At 37.7% G+C, this 18,211-nt stretch overlaps 1 protein-coding gene across 1 annotated transcript in view; it reads right to left on the bottom strand.

Moving 5' to 3' along the window:
- Positions 1–453: 453 nt before the first annotated feature.
- Positions 454–18,211, bottom strand: part of tprg1 (tumor protein p63 regulated 1) — a 32,857-nt gene continuing 15,099 nt past the window's right edge. Inside the window, exons 5-6 of the mRNA XM_017423390.3 lie at positions 4,314–4,467; positions 454–1,899 (exon numbers count right to left, since the gene is read on the bottom strand). Of these exons, the coding sequence (XP_017278879.1) occupies positions 1,705–1,899; positions 4,314–4,467 (349 nt within the window). The 3' untranslated portion in view covers positions 454–1,704. The remainder of the gene's footprint in view (positions 1,900–4,313; positions 4,468–18,211) is intronic.

The raw sequence follows: 18,211 nt of genomic DNA, 5'->3' as shown, positions 1-18,211 counted from the left end.
CATAGGAGGGAGTCCAGCCCCTCATTAGGAGTTGGGTTCCAAAGCAAACACTGTGCATAGGACATTGATGAATATCTAGTTGGTATCGCTTAACCTTACACACAAAATCATTTTTCACGCCAGGGAAGTGATGTTCTATGTTCTACGAGGGCCCTGCCCTCACTTACCACCAAACTCACGTATAATCTTGCCAACTTTTCTCTTCACTGTTAGTGGGTCCACATGGAGGTGGAGGCTTGTGGCTTCTCTGGGCTGAGCCCAGCCGAGTTACAGAAGCCAGGCGTTCACCGGCGACATCCCAGACAACAGCCTCCAGGATCATGGGGATCACAGGTGGAAATACAAAGCAGGCACTTCTGAATAATGTCTAAGGATATTTCCAAATGTGCAACTGCACAGATACATTTTAAAACACTTCAGTCCAATTCGGTAATAGGAATAATGCAACTCATGCTTTTGAAAAGTTATTTAAGTCCATATATTACTAGTAATAGGTAAGCAATCACAGATTTTATATAAACATTCTTCACACTTCTGTCTTTACCAAATCATAATGTTCTCACAGTACTTCTACTGCCAATGTATTTTATCATTTAAGTTGAGTACAAACTATCAATAATACATGTACAAACCAAAGTAATGGATTTTGTTTTTGATTATTGTTAAAGAGAGAAGCACCAAAGTAACAGAGTAAAGTACAGTACAAATTGAGTTTTATATTTGCTGACTGCTTCATTAAGACTGCTTGGGTTTGTTTAGTTGGTTGCACTGAAAAACAAATTTATTAGCTGTTTCTGGATGAACAACTGGTGTACTTTGGATCTAAACTTGGCATCAACCATTAGCAACACAGAAGTAACAACAACTGACCAGAACTAAAGAGTTTTTGTACATTGAATGAATTAAAAATACACTTCATAGAAATTTAAAGGAAACTCAAAACAACTTGTAGAACATCCCTGGAAAAAAAAAGAGTAGGATACCACATGTATCCTGGCTGTTAGAGGTTTACGAGACAAATGTGATGCAAAAAAATGGCAGCGTGCCATGCAGGAAGCACACATCAAGGGAAATTCCACTACTGTACGCACTGCAAAAATTCACTGTGAAGAATAAAAACTAAGCTGACAAATGTGCCCCATGCTCTAGTGAATCTCTAAGGGGCTGAAAGGCATGAGATTGAGCTTTTAACAGAACTACTGGGGGAGGAAGACAAGGAGTCTCATTGCACAAGAGTTGAATAACCATATTACTGACGAGCAACGGAAAAAAAAACCTTCTTGGAACCAGCGGGGAGTCCATCTACCAGTGAAGAGTAGTGTTGAAATGTGGATATAACTGAGTCCACAGGCACCACATTTAAGTCATGAGGAAGAGGTGCTAACACTTGTTTAAACTTCACAAAAAATAAAAATTAGTCAATGTTTAGAGCAGGGGTCCCCAATACTGGTTCTAGAGGGCTACTATCCTGCATGTTTTAGTTGTTTCTCTGGTTGACTCACCTGATTTGCACAACTTCAAGACCTGCTGAAGTGCAGGGAAACAACTAAAACATGCAGGACAGTGGCCCTCCAGGACCAGGATTGGGGACCCCCTGGTTTAGAGAATTTCTAAGAACTCTGTAAACAAACCTAAAGCAGACTCAAGATGGAAAAAATTGAACAAACACCAAGAACAACAGTATTAAGCCCAGCGGTGAAGTGTTTAAAAGCCAACGCTTCCTCGAGCCATGCAGTATCCCAGTTTATTCTGGTTTCCAAGGAAAGACATGGCGCCCACGTATGCCTCGATGCAGATCGGCTGCTTAAGGACCAGGACCCCGTTGGCTTTCCCAGGAACTGGCTTTACAGTGTGAGCTTTCAGTGCTGCATCCTTAAGCTGCATCGCAAAGCTCTCGATCTGTGGACAAAATGATCAGAAATGCAGGTGTTTGAGAACGTAATTAAAGCTGTTAGCTTTCTGAACTATACCAGGATTGTGTGAGGGGCTATAATCTTTTTATTTTATTTTTTTTTAAACAATTTTTTAATGCAAGAACAGTGTGAATAAAAACAGATTAAGAAAATGAGGGTCAGGGAGGGGGTGTAAATCCATAAAGCGATACCTCATGACACCCAGCCAGAAATCAGACGTCGGCTCAGAAAAGCGCAGGAAGAAGCTGATACAGGCAGGTGATTATCATCAGAATTAAAATAAGTCTGTGTATTTATTCATTTGGGCAGTTTGTGTTTACAGCATGATGGCGCGTCAGAATTTATTTCCACTTAATGATTGACGGTGTGGCTTCATTTTGTCTGGTTCTTACAAAATTAGATTTTTCTGTTTTCTGTCAAATGTCTTCTACATAAATTAGGTGATTAAAAAGTGCATTCTAACCACAAGTAAAGACATGTTTTTCTTTCTTTTTTTATATATATTTATATATTTGTCTGGTTGTTCTTAAACTTAATGTCTTGGTTAATCTTAAAATGATACCAGAGTCTTTTTCAAATTTAGAGCCATTAAGAAATTATTTTAGGCAACAAAGGAGAGACGTTTGTTCTCCACAACTCCCGTCCCTGTATTTGTTGGTTCTTTACAGCTGCCACTCATGATTTTTTATTAACACATTTTTCTCTTAAAATCATTTTTAACTGCTAACTGTCATATTTCATTTTTATGATAAGATTACATAAGATTAATTTTTCACTGAAATTGTTGCTAATTGTCATAAAGCCCTTTCAGTGAAATTACAACGAAACTAGAAAAATGGTGATGAAAACATAACAAAAATACACAACTGAAACAACTTAAAAGTGGTCTGATTGTGACAAAGTCATGTCAAGTTAGTTAAATATTGTTTATTAAGCATCCTCACTTTTAGTGCATACGCTTTAATTAAACAAAGACAAGAACTAGACTGTTCTAGGGCAGAGCTTTGTTGTGGAAAACCTGTTTTAAGTTTCTGGTAAGAAAACTGGTTACAAAGCCTGGATCAAATTCCTGGTTGTAACTTCACTGATGACGCCATCCTGAAGAAATATGAGTGACAGTATGATGTGTCGCTGCTGCAGTTTTTATTTTAGAAATGTTGCAGTTCAGCACCTTAAAACAACTCAAGTTTCCTAAAAACACAAAAATGAAGAAGGACTGCTAAAACCTGGCAGCTACACTGTACATTTTTATTTTGACAAAAATACAAGAAACAAATAATTAATCCAACTTTAAAGGGTTGCCATCATTAAAGTTTGGAAGTCAGACTATGGTTAGTTCTCATTTTTCCTGAATTTTCCTAAAATATTTGTAACTTTTGCTGGAAAGAAAATCTTGAATGAAAGTATGTTAAACCACATTTTCTCTTTTATTGTGCTTTTCTCAACAAGGATTCCTTTCCCAGCAGGAGGCTTTTTTGCTGTACAACACCAGCAGAACCCAAAGAAAGTTGGTCTAAATGCTATGCCAAGTGTTAGTATAATGAGCGAGCGGTGAAGGCGTTTATACTTGACGCTTACGTGGGTGCAGTATCCTTCCATGAGTTTTGAACTGTTTGAGTATCTCTGTGATCTCTCATAGAGGGATCATATAAATGCTGATACAGGCAAACCAGCTCAGCTAGAGCACCAAATCGTCCATTTTCAATGGAGTGCGGTGCGCGCAAAGTTACAAAAATTGGGAGATGCACGACAATGCGCTTTATAGTCCGGTGCGCTTTATATATGACAAAAGTTCAAAAAAGGATCATTCACTGACAGTGTGTCTTATAATCCAGAGCTCCCAATAGTTCGCAAAATTTGGTACTTAGATTATAAATCAAGTTCCTCTATCGAGGTGTGTGTCAGTTCTGGGAGCTGAAAATGACTGATTACATAGAAATGCTATCTGACGTCTAATTCCAGTAATTAATTTTTCTGTGATGATTCATTTGACCACAACATGAATCTCACAATGCACATACAATAACTCAGAATACACCTCACGCCTCTACCTGGATTTACAAAAAAATAAAAATAAGAGATGAAAAACAAAAACGTGTTGATGTGTCAACCTTTTCAAGTTACAAATAATTAACGTACTATCAGAGGAATAGAATACAGTTGTAGGTTTTAAGTTGTTTTGAGACACTGCACTGATCCAGATTGTTTACACTGAGGTCTGTGGATTTTTCATAGAAATCCTGAAGAATGTTATGAGGAAGAAATGCGGCACTACAAATTAAATATTTTCACTGTCAGTGAGGTGTGAATGTACTGAAATTCATATTTCTCACAGTACCTGCAAAAAAAAAAAGAAAAGAAAGAAACAACAACAATGTTTTCACTGGTCAGTCAACTTACATCACAGAGAGCAGCAAAGGTGTCATTGATGTTCCTTACAGGATGGTGAGTGAACGTGATGAAAGGGAAGTCTGTGGCAAACGGGTTCCATTTGGAGACAAAGGAGGGTTCTCTCAGCCGGTCCCAGAGGATACGCACCCCCTCCCCTTCTCTCCTGAAAACACACAAAAACACAAAAATGACAGTGTGTCTCCCACCGTGGTTTAAGTTCAAAACTTATTTTGTTCTATTATCAGGCGCACTTTTATATTTTAAGGTATGTCAAGTTAAACATAAAGGCCTGTTTTGTAAGGAAGACATACTGTGGTTCTTTTTCACTAGATTTTTTTTTGTATAAACACCTCCGTCTGATAACTTAAAGAGTTTTATTTTACTCTATACAAACAACAAAGAAAGCAAAAATTGGAAAAAATCTGAATCGGCAAGTCAGAGATTTAGAACAGATTAGAAACTGGAATGGGTGCATTTCTGATAGGTACAGTATATCTGTTAGTGTGTGTTTGTGTGTGTGCACCAGTTCACATTATTTCTGTTAAGAGGAAAAACCCTTCAGTCTTTCTGGCTGCCTGGAGACAATGTTGCCACTAATCTATCCGGGTAAATACTTCATGTAGGGCAATCTCATGTTTACCAGGCTTAGAGGTAATCTACAGTGCACTGATCATATTCTCTTTCTTCTGCTGTTCATTATTAGGTTACTTTTAAAGTAAATACAGCAGGTTTTAAAGCCCCAGGGTCAACCCTTCTCTCAGCCTAATGAAACCTCAGAAGATACCAAATACTACTTGTGATTAAATTGGATTTCAACAAATAAAGTGAACCAGAGCCAAAGTTTTAGCCAATCAGAGCAGAACAGGGTGGGTCTGGGTCTGTAAGTTAGCAGAGTTACTAACTTAGAGACTTTGTTGCTATATTTAGCGAGTTTTCAGACCTCTGTAGTGACTATCTTTTTAAAAAGTGACTAATTATTTTTCTTCTAGTGTTTTTGAAGACTTTTAAAAACTGATATAAAAGCAAGTATGGTCCTGTCCAACCAGCAGCAAGTGCTGCAGTGGTCCCTCCTCTGTCCCACAGCGCTCACAGGTGGCTCAGTCCTCCCGCACTAAAATAACTTTGAGTTTCTGTTTTTGGGTCAATTTTGCCAATCCCAAACCTGGATAAAGGATTAAAGTTGGAACTATGATAAAAAAAAACAAAAAAAACCCTAACAAACAAGAATGAAATAAAAAACCCAGCAGAGCTTGCATAGATAAGTAGCTTCCAGTGAGCTGGGTCTACCAGGTCTCTGTTGGGACAATGGTTAGCAGCTCCGCCACACATGTCTGAGTTTGATCCCTGGTCAGACAGGCACATAACTGTCATTATGGTTATTATTATATTCAAATCAAGACACTTGATCTTTTTGTAAATGGCAACAATAATGTTTCTATAATATTTAATATTCATTTCAATAGCTCATAGTTTCTGTTGACAGACACCACAACAAATGTTCAGAAATATTTTTATATTTTTGTTTGATTTAGTGGAGTTATTTTTTGGACATATTTATTGAACGATTTATTAGAAAACACAATACTGTGTACTTTTTGACTAAGGGCATGTACACACTATACTCCTCTTCACATAAAAACCTTTGTAAAGTGATCAGTACGCAGAAAATAGGATCTCAAATGTATGTATGATTAAGTGTAAATAAAAAAAAAATTGGTCAAAAGATCCTTTTTGCAAATGCTTTAATGCCTGTACTCCTCAAGTTTAAAAAAAATTTTTCTTAATCATTTTTGTCAATTCATGGGTGCATTCATCTTTGAGCAAGCAAGCGAGCACTGTTTTTGTAACACCACCACTGATTGGATTAGAGTTATGATTTTTTTCCCGAGGCTTCTGATTGGTCGATGTTGGGTGTGTGACACTGCATCGTTTTCCAGGCAGTGGATGACACATGCTGGAATTTCCGAGAAAAGAACAGTTGGATTCTACCAACCAAAAAGAATGCCAAGATTATGTGTTTCAAATCTCCAGCCAATATATTTTTATTCAAATCTATTTTACAAGATTACTTACTTCAGGTTTACTGCCTAAGGAGACAGTTCCTTGTCTTTGCTAAATTAATTCTCCATCTGATTTTCTGAAAACTCTCTCAGTCCTGGGCTTCTTCAAACAAGGAATTATGTATCCTCTCTGGCCTGGGAATGCCTTAGGATCCCACAGGAGGAGATGGAGAGTGTTGCTGGAAAATGGATGTCTGGGTTTCCCTCCTGGAGCTGTTGCCTCAGCGACCCGACCACGGATAGGTGGTAGAAAATGAATGGATGGGAGAATTGTCATTTTAACCAGTAGCTGTTTTGCAGAGTGTAAAAAGGAATATTTACTGATGTAGAGCTAGCCAATGCAGGTTTTTACCTTTGAAAACAGTACATTTATGTGAGTTTGATATGAAAGTTTGCTGTCGAGCCAGATACAAAGATACTTGTAGCTTTTGATACAATCAATCTCACAGCCATCCCAGGTAAAAAAATTTAAAGGGACTCTTGACTTGTGGAAGATTTCTGTTAAAAATCATACGTTTTGTTGTATTTGTATTTAAGACCAGATGTAGACTGGATAAAGCATGTTGGATCCTAGTGAAGCTAGCCTGCAATGAAGACAGGGCAGGAGTCAGGAAGGTGCTGGATGTACAGTTAATGGTGTCATCAGCATATAGCTGCACATGAGAGTCACCTGAGACAAGAAAAATGTTGTCAATGTAAATATTGAAATGAGTAGGGATCAGAATGAAACTAGAAGCACTTGAAGAGCGCAAACCTTGAGTTTTGTGTTGATGTCATCACTGTAAGTTGAGGAAATGTGCACGTGCAAACCTCAGTAGATCTTCCTTCGCCTAGGCCATAGGGTCATTAAAAAATGAACCTGATGAAAACCTCATCTTAAATGAGCTTAGTAACTAAAACAAATCAAAACAATACTTTGCATGAGCATTACATATCATGTACAAAACGTAACTGTAAACTTTCGATTTTGTTGATTCGGGACTTAATCTATCAAGATAACCTGACAAAGGTTAGCTGGAAATACTGGTTAACGGATTTCTATGTATACAAACACTTAACTTACTGCCATGTCAGACAATTGTACAGAAAAAAGTTCAAACGCCACTTATAAGGTTAGACTTATGTACTGCCAACTGCTGTTGATGGACTTTGTGATCTGAGCTTTTGTGAGACACAAAAATGTGATTGCACAAAGATTTACCTTCAGTGTAAAGTTTTTATACAATAAAAGCTGACAAAGAGGAGAGATAAATCAGAATGCAGGCGATTTCCCAACACTGTTCTGATTTTCTTAATGACCTGTCATGCTGATGTGCACATTTTACCACATGCCTTGTGCAACAGCGTACTTCCTGCCAGCCAGAATTGAACACCTGAGGGGCTAAACATTTGCGGTGTTGCTGTTGAAGTGTCACGGTCCAAAGGAGGGGCTGCATCATAATGCAATCATCCTGCCCTGTTTACACGAGCACTTTCAGAATGACAATACCGCCACTAAACATACTGTGACCCCTCATCCCCACCTTTAAGTTAAATGTAGTGCAGGAAGAATAAGAGGAAAGACAGACAAAAAAACTGAACAAAATAAAGAGTTGGTACAAAAGCCGAAGCCCAGCCTAAAAGACTGATTATATTTCAGATGGTGGAGTTAGGTTTGTACACAACACCCTTTGTAAGAGTGCTCACCTATTGCTCTGGAATCAATGGGAATATAAAAAAAGCTTTGCTGAATTCCACAGGTAAGCTATCACTCAGAGAGGGGCCAGCCCAAACAGGCAGAGCAGGGCTGGGCTTCGTAGCCAGAGGCTTTGCTAGTTTTCACTATATTTATGTGGCAGAGCTGGGCTATGGACTTTCACTACACCTCACCTTAATACAGTCACTAAATGCAGAAACCATAGGCTACTAGTATGGTATCCAAAAGATCATCAAAAGAAAGCCAAAAGACTGAACTATCCTCTACTGACCTCTCCTTTAGAGTTTCATTTAATGAAACATGTTTCTTTTAAAATGCACACGTGCAGAGAAAAAACCCACTGTATTCTGATTGACAAAAAAAAATTGTTTCCTGGGCTTTCAAGCGCCTCGGACTGATGAGTCAACACAGAAGATTAATATCAAACCAAGTCATAGTTGTCATGGCAAGTGTCCCACGCTGTGTCGAAGCACACAAACAAATCAGGACCGATTGCTCAATAGCACCTGCAGCTTTGTCAGCCATCCACACATTCAACATGAGAAGGCTTTAGAAAAAAAAGAGGGAAGAAAAGGTGGAGTGCGAACTAGAAAAACAAAGGAAAGGGTAAGGCACTGCATGTTATGCACATTATTCATTACAAAGCTACTTCTGCAACCTACGAAGTCTAAACCATGCAGTCACGTTGCTGTGGAGACTATATTGGGATAATATAGCTGCAGGTTGTTAGAAAACAGATCTTTACTTTGAAAGAACTGTGCATTAGCAAAAGAACTAAGGTACAAATCTGCTCTTCCTCTACAATCCTGTGAAAATGTCTGCAGATAACCCTAATTTATTTATACTTTGCTTCCAAAGACCCAACATTTCTTGTAATTTTTTTAAAGTGGCCTAAATTAACACACTTTCTTAAAGTCTTTAAAAATGTTTTTTGGACTTTGCTTCTTACTCATTTTTCTCTTCATACCTGACCATTGTCAAAAAAAAACAAAAAACGTTATTATCCACCTACCTCTAAGTTATGAGTAATTCAAGGAAAAAAGGCTTTTGCATGCCCTATTCAGAATTGGATGCAATCGTATATTTCTCAAGGTCCTTGCTAAGAGAGATGTGCACCTCGAACTGTGCTGCTAATCAAACAAAATGTCTCTGAGCTGCTGAAGTTTGCCCAGATTTAAATGAGATATTATGCACACATTTAGAAGGAAAATTGTCTATATTTAAGTAATTAAATGCCAAGGTAAACAGCATTAAAATCTCAAGGCCGATATTTTTTGTTTAAGCATAATGCAATAAATTTAAAGCAGAGAATAACATTTCTGTGTAGTCTAATCAGTGTATATATGGAAAGGTAAACAACTTCAGAATTGTGGAGCAGGCACTTGAAAAAGCTTGATCACCTTTCTGTTTTAAAGTTGTTGGTGTTCTTCTTTGCTCTTGGATTTACAGTTAATACCAAACCTGTTATACAGGTAAAGCACCACTGTCAAAACCCTTTCAGTTAATAAATTTATTCCTGATGTAATTAAAGAAAAACAATCCAAGTACTAAACTTTTTATTTTTTTTCTCATTAAAGAACATTTAATACTATTCATCAGTTAGAATATACTGTACAAAGCCAAATCTTAACTGCCTGATAAACTGTCATATTCAGATATTTTTGTTTTACTCTGTTTTTGTAGCTTGGTCAATACGTTCCCTGATGGTAAAACCTAAGGGTAATATTCTGACAAGCATGGACCATAAATATCACTGTCTCCATGTTAGCTGAAGGTACATAAACCAAACCTAAAAAAAAAAGTTTCAAATACAGATACAGTTTCTGGACTTGTAGAGTTTCTTCAGTGATGCTGAACTCATACCAGTCTGTCACAGAGAAGACAAACTTGCATCAAAAGATTAATCTGTATATTTACAGATCAGTTTACATCTATCCCTTCCCCCTCCCATGGTTGTTCAGCTTTGCCTGAAAATTGTCTCATATTTCAAGATAGCATTACTGAGAGACAAGTTATTTCTTATTTTAACTTCCTCTTTTAACACTGAAACTAGTCCAAATGTATATTTCCTCATAGGTCTGAATATAATTAGTTATTTGATGTGATACAAAGAGTATAAATCGTCAAGACAAAAAAGCTGCTCTGAACAAATTAGACATGTGTGAGTTGTTCAAGCAGTCTGTGCTACTAGTGGTCACATTTGGGCCTACACGGGATTTGAGCAGAGTGACGGTCAGAACTGAAACTTGGAAAAGCAAAACAAAAAAAACATCCTGGAATTTTTCCAAGCAGCACAACAAGCCCACGTACACACAGCCCTCAGCAGGGTTGGGATGATGTTATCTCAAAGAGCTATAACACTTTAGGAGCCAAACCTATAAACTATCTATAAACAATGTACAAGGAAAAAATAAATAAATAAAATAATAAACAAATTGAACGTTATCTCTGGCTCAAAAACTGTCACCTAGAAAAAAAGAATGTGAAGCACCTTACACATTCTTCAAACTATATGCCAACATGGCCTTTAAAAGTAAAATTACAGCTGGAAGTGAGGTTATGAGGTAAAGTTACTAACAATTAATATCGTACTTGTTGTAGGTAGCTCTTTGAACAACCTCAGATTGGAGAAATTGAGTTTAATTCTCACAAGACTGATGTGCTAATGGCTAGTCAGAAGGCAGCCAAGACCAAAGTGGATTCCTGTTGTCTTAAAATGGCTCTTGTCTACAAAATTTTATAGTGGTTAATGCAAATGGTATTTCATACACCTTTACATTACTGTCAACTGGTGTACTTTGGATTGCATTAAATGGTTACTTAGATGGATTTCTGCGCAAATAGCAGCAGCAGCTAGCTGTAGCACTTATGGTGCAGCCTGGGGCACTTCTTTCTGCTGAAAAAACTGTGTAATGCAAAACTGACAATGGAGTAAATGTTTAGATATGAGTGTATGATATAAAATTTAAGATATTAGTGTGTTCTAAAGATCATTTTTAAACTCTTCACTACTTGGACCCACTTCCAAAGTGTATTGCTGCTGTCGTAAAACAACTCAAATCTTCTAAATGTCATATGGGCTCATACACACTAACGCATGACCTTTTGAAGATTGGTGCTGTTTTAAAATGTAAGCAATCCACTTTGATTATGTTCAGGCTAGCTGTTAGCACATCAATCCTGAACACAACATAAAAATTGGCAACATACTGTATCTATTTAAAGAAAAGAACCAACATCATATTAAACCCTATGGTGTAAGAATGGGATGTCATTCAAGTTCATATGTGAAGGGAGACGAGCGAATACTTTTGGGAATATAGTGACTCTATCTTGCTAAGTAGGTAAAAAGTGTTTGGTTCTGATTGTTTTTCACAAGCTAGTTCATGTCATTTTAAATTTAACAAAGGTTACTCTTCTCAAAGTTAGTCAACCGCACTTTACCACTGATGTTTGTCACTCTGCCTTTCTCTCTGCTCCTGGTGGAAGCGGACGCGTTTCTTTTCTCTCCGTCTTCCGACTTATCGTCAAATTTGTTTGATGGGTTCGGTGATCAACAATCAAACTGTGTGGTTACGGGAGCTGAATCGCAAGTTGGATGCCACCTTTTACAGGACTACAGACTGAATTGCGTTTCTGGAACTCATGAATAATATGGGTTACATCTTGGAGGAAATTGCTCGCTCGAATCAGGCGGAATGGTCCTGGAATTTGGCTGTTTGGATTCGCCATTGAGAAATACCAGCAAGACTTTTCAAGGCTGACGAAAAACAAGTCTGCCTGAACCAAAACAATTACTGTTTGTTTGTGAATTTGGCTCCCCTAGGCTGACCTTGGTCAGCTATCTTGAAATTTCTCCTGGAACTATGTAAACAAGATGCTCTGCTCCCTCTGCCTAAGGACATCTGTGGATCTGTTCAGAGCTCGGTGATAAACTTTCCATCACATTATCAAAGACAATGGCCTCTGTGAAGTGATTCGTGGACTTCTTTACAAACACACACGCACACACACACACACACATTTATACAACACACACACACCACACCGTCTTCCCACCATCTCTACACACTCATACGCACAATTTCCGTTATTTCTGTCATCTTTCTCACTCCAACCCGCCCTCCCCTCCTTCCTGATTTAACTTAGTTAGTAATTATTACGTCAGCCGTATAGCGGGCCTGGTACTATTTAGAAAGTACACTTAGTTTAGTTCTGTACATTTAGTTTATCTTAGCTCATGCTTTTGATATTGTTAGATTGCTAGATTCCTAATTGTTGTTTAGTTCAGCTTTAACTTTATCATGATTTTATTTAGATTATTTTAGCTACTATTTTGCTCATGTTTAGATATGTTTAGTTTCATGATTTTACTTAGGTTCATGATTGATGTTTTTACTTCTGTAGATCTTTAGATTACTTTAGCTACTATTTTGACTGTCTCAGCTCATGCTTAGATATGTATGGTTTCATGATTTTATTTAGATTATCCTATATTCCATTTAGATTATACATGATTCATTTAGATTAGACATGATTGATGTGTTTTTCTTTTTTTGTGTTTCATTATGTTACATTATGTTTCATTATGTACGGATTCTGTTTTTGTTTCTGTTGTAAAGCGCTTTGGATCGCCTTATTGCTGAAAAGTGCAATATAAATAAATCTCACTTCACTTCTCACTGTTTTTTGAGTTAAAACTATTTGTCTTTTGTTTAAAATTCAACCAATTCTTCTGATTGACACTTCATTGTTAAACATTGCCATTTCTGTGTACCTGAGTAGAAAATTATCTTTCCCTATATGCCAAAAATGAATTAGGAGATTCTACACCCATTCAGGTGCAAAAAAAAAATCAAGTTTCATAATAACTGAGATGTGCATATTGAGAAACCTTTATCGGTTAAGTACACACACTTTTAGTAAAGAAACTAAAAGCCTGAGGCATCAGATTCATGACAGCAAGTATCAACAAAACCATCTGATGCTGATTGGAGGTTGGGTTTGTTTATTATAGCAGATTTTCATATGATTCATTTAAGGTTTTTACCCTGGTAAAAAGAACTTCTTGATCCAGCTGAAGATAACTGGAAAACTTATATCAGACCTAAATCAAGTTTCATACACAGGCTGGATTAGCATACATATGAAAATACATAAACGTGAAAGTGACAAACTGATTTCAGTGCAGTGATATGAAGGTTTTAGTCTGAGGTGTGCATGTGTACACAGTTTAATTAATGTAAATTCTACAGTTATAACCACATTTGTTGGCAAAGTAACAATCAGAACATTAGTCATCTTTAACTGACTGATCAGATGGAATGACTTCATGAATAATTCATGATCAACAAATTTCAGCTCATTTATTAACAAAGAGAACATTTCCATCTAGAAGACTCTGTAAAGTCTTGAGTATCCAGGAAGCAGTATTCTCACAGAGTTATACTGTGGCTCTAAATAATACTAAGAACTAGAAGAACTCAGAAAGTACAAACCTCAGCCAAGGCCACAGCGTCATTAAAAAAATAGTGCAATCTGGATCGCAATCTAGATCACCATCAAAATGTAATCCATTGGGTTTTTTTTGTGACAACCCCAACATTTCCTGAAAATGTCATCAAAATATGTTCAATTTAATTCCATTCAGTTTATTTACATAGTGCAAAGTCACAACAAAAGTCTTCTCAGGGCTCTGTACAAAAACATTCACATACATTATAAAGAGCCAATTAGTAGAAGTTATCTATCCAAGGAAACGTGGAAAGGAAAAACTCTCTTTTAACAGGAAGAAACCTCCAGCAGAACCAGATCCAAGATGAGCGGCCATCTGCTTTGACTGCTTATTTTTAGTTTTCCATAACCTTGTCAACAGACAAACAAACACTACAAAAAACATAACCTCCTTGGCAGAAGTAAAAATAAAAGTATTGATGCTGTTTAATAATCTATAAAATGGGCTTGTCAAATCAAAATAGTTACATGAACTGTTATACATCTGTAATCATCAGCTCAAACAAAAAGTCATTGAAAGTGTTGAGTTTGATACAAACTGTTTTGAATCCCTAATTATATTTTATTTAACCATTAATGGCAGGCAGTCATGTAGTTGCCTGCATGTCTGTGAACTCTTTTGAAGCAGAGCAGCAATTAGGATGAAACAACATTTAAGTCAGAACACACTAACATTTAATTTCACCTGATAAACATAAAAGAATAAAGGAAAACTTCATCATTGAGGCACTTTTGCCAAACCTATTCTAAACCAGTAAGTAAACTTTTTTTTTTTATATGCATACTTTACTCAAGAAATCAGAACATAAATATGTACCAACACATCAAAGTTGTCACACTCTCAATGCGGTTCATCCATGGACATCTAATAGTTGGCAGTTGGCAGCTGCCTACAAGTTTTGCTTACACATTTTGAACATAGGGACATTTTAACCATCGGTATGACTTGTTTCTTACTTCAGGAATTTTTTTTTTGACCGGGCTTCATGACATTGCAAAATGTACCTTTAGGATTTTTATTTAATTTAAATTCAAATATCAAAAATTACAATCCAACTACTGCACCATTCCACCCACGCCCCCCCAAAAAAAGACTCTTGAGATTTTCCAAAGCTTTCATTACACAGATGATTTCCTCAGTAGTTTGCACAGACTCACCGCCCTCTACTGTTTGAATACTTAAGCTGCTTTGGTGTGTGAAGGTGTGGTCATAAAAGGAGCTAAAGGGGAGAATAATTGTCGTAGAAGCCAACCTCATCGACAAAAAGCTACACTTTTGAGTTCTTACAGCTCGTACTGAAGCAATCTTTAGTTTGGGTTCTTTAAACTTCTCCACCCAGCTATTTTAGAGAGGAATAAAAAAGTAGATGATGTGCTGGGTAATTAGATTGTCTAGACAGTTTGGAAAGAAGACAATTAAAACACGTTCCCCCATAGATGCATAGATCTTTTTGGTCACAACCGGAGGATATGCAATGAGAAAATAAACATAACTAAAACTACTAACAGTTTCAAAACAGGTTCTGTTAGTATCACCAATTTTTTGGAAGCTGAAGGGAAAAAAGGCACTCCTGTTCTGCCATGTATAAGGAAGTATAATCCATACAAGAGAGCAGTTCAGTAAGTTGAATTTTGTTGCCTCTGATGCAAACTATTATTAGCAAAAAGGCAAAAACATTAAAAAAAGAAAGACAGTAGCATTATTTTATAGAAAATCACGCCTTGTATGCCAAAGATTTCAATAAAGATTTTGTGTGATCGGTTAACTCTGAGTATGTGATGGGGGTAACTCTCAGCTCCTACCACACTAAAGTTTAGCTCCACATCGGTAAAACTGACCAAGTTATAATCATTTTTGCGTTGGCTAAGGATGATTAGCTGCGGCGGTTGTCTTAAATCAGCTTGACTCCAAAAGTTAATCAGATGTAGATGTACCTCGAGTGATCACTCTACAAGAGTTTTATTAAAACCCTTCCATTGCTTCACAAGATATTTTGCTAAAAGACCGACAAACGCACACAGACACAGGCAGTTATATGATCGCCCGCCTTCCATGGCAGGAGGCAAGAACTAAACTGAAGCCCTATGTTGTCCTTTCAAAGACTGAAGTTTGATGCACAGCTGAAAACTTACAGAAAACAAACTGGATCTTTTTGTAGGAGCCACAGATTTATGGATTTAATACAGTCAGGGTAATTAACCATCTTAGTGTTAGAATTATCAATTTTGCTTTAACTAAAGATATAACTCCTATTGCAGCTCCCATAACCGTCCATGTTGACATGGAACAAAGAAAGTTAGGTGATGAAGGTAAGTAGTGTTGTTCTCCTGCATTAATCTGTTCTACTGATGGTGCACACTGACATCAAGTGGTCAGATCGTCAGCAGGAAGCATCAGCGTGGATGGCTCACATCTTCGACATACCAGCAGCAGAAAACCACTCAGCTGCTTGGATGAAGTTTATCACAGGGAGGAAAAAAAAAGAGTGTGAAGAGTAAAAATATTTCACTGGTGACAGCAAAACAGATTCATCTGAAATTGCAGGAATGTGGCAACAAAATGTTTAAACTACAGGATTGACTTCTTTTTTTTTTGGAAAAAGCAAACCTCTTTGGGATTAAAAAAGACACACATTGAGGCTACGTGGTTTAAAGCTGGATGAATGTTAGAACAGCTGGCGTGGACCTTGTAACCTGGCAACAATGTCACACGTAGAGCTGACGACTGCGATGGGTGACGAACACACTGACATGGACAGAAACTCATGAACAGAAACTCCTACATGTTGGGGATAATTCACCTGATAACAGCCATAGTCCTGCAGTTTCTTTCAGCCTGTAGAGTCTGAAACCTGGCCAGTGGTGTGCAGCGGTTATGCCTCTTTGAAACGCATAATACTTCATTTCCAATGTCCTCATTGTCTGCTCATCAGCATTTTCAAATTTTGAAACTGAAAAACATCCTACAGTCTCTCCTTACGTTGCGCCTGCTCTACATTTGTGATATCTTTGGAAAGTTTTATCAGCAACTCCCGGATGTAAGACATCTCTCCTGTTGTCATATGAACAAGTTAAGCATGATTAGCATCACTTGCTAAGCAAAAATATAACTGCTAAGGAAACAGATTGTCTACAAGCAATTCTAAAAGGTCAGTAATTCAGTTTATATCAGTGCTTCCCAGCCTCTTTTCATCAGAACCCTCCCAGAAAAGCTGCCCCCCTCCTCATGTGTGCACATGCACAATTGACAAAATAATAATTAAGTTTTTTTTAAAGAGCTGCACACTCCAACATGGAGGATAAGATCAGAAACACAGTAAAAAGCTCTGTGTTTAACAGTTGTGTTTAATGCAAATAAATTCTCACCCAGGTGTTTGCTAATCATTTAATGTGGTGTTATGTGTCAAACATTACACATTTATGTCATTGAAATATTGTGCTCCACCTGATTCCCCCAGGGTGGGAACCACTGGTTTATACAATGCAATGGATGCTATAGCATAAAAGAAATTCCTGCTGCAGCCAAATCTGTATTGTGACAAGAGAATCAGACAATCCGGAGGTTAAACACCACTCAGCAGAAAGCCCCTACATGTTTTTCATGGACACTTCAGTGTTACACTTTTCTAGAAAAACATTTTGACTAATATTTTGTCAGTTGCAGGGTGTGATATGTCACATGGATCATATACACTATATTGCCAAAAGTATTTGCTCACCTCCCTTCAGATGTATATGAACTTCAGTGACACCCATTCTTAATTCATAGAGTTTAATATGATGTTCGTCCACCCTTTGCAGCTATAAGAGCTTCAACTCTTCTGGGAAGGCTTTCCACAGGTTTAGGAGTGTTTATGGGAATTTTTGACCATTCTTCCAGAAGCACATTTGTGAGCTCAGACACTGGTGTCGGACAGAAGGCCTGGAAACAGTATCTGCTCTAATTCATCCCAAATGTGTTTTATTGGGTTGAGGTCAGGACTCTATGCAGGCCAGTCAAGTTCTTCCCCACCAAACTCCCTCATCCATGTCTTTATGGACCTTGCTTTGTGCCCTGGTGCTCAGTCATGTTGGAACAGGAAGGAGCCATCCTCAAACTGTTCCCACAAACTTGGGAGCATGGAATTGTCCAAAATGTCTTGGTATGCTGAAACAATAAGAGTTCCTTTTACTGGAACTAAGCCCAACTCCTGAAAACCAACCCCACACCATAATCCCCCCAGGGTTTCCCCCAGTGTATTATAAACCTGGTGGGCCGCCAGGCTTTGGTGACCCTGCCACCAGGCTAAGCTCCACTTGTTTATTACATTTTTTTCCCACCAGCTCCCTCAAAACCGCTACCTTTATCTACTTCACTGCGCGAGGGTGCACGCACCAACAATCGCGCTGTCCCTGCCCCTGCGCTAAGGTCCTGCAGGGTGTCGCGTCATGCACCTTTTGTAACTTGCCGTGGACCGCGCGTGCCGCGCTCCATTCAAAATGGATGATTTTGCTGCTCTAGTGGAGCTGGTTCACCTGTATCAGCATTTATATGATCCCTCTATGGGAGATCACAAAAATAATCAAACGGTTCAAAAGTTACTAAAGGAGATTACAGAGATTACATTACAATTATAGACATCGAATAAGCGAGTTTA

Source organism: Kryptolebias marmoratus, linkage group LG24, assembly GCF_001649575.2.
Source record: "Kryptolebias marmoratus isolate JLee-2015 linkage group LG24, ASM164957v2, whole genome shotgun sequence".
NCBI lineage: Eukaryota > Metazoa > Chordata > Actinopteri > Cyprinodontiformes > Rivulidae > Kryptolebias > Kryptolebias marmoratus.
The sequence above is the reverse complement of the archived record's forward strand: the minus strand, read 5'-3'. Positions and strand labels throughout refer to the sequence as shown.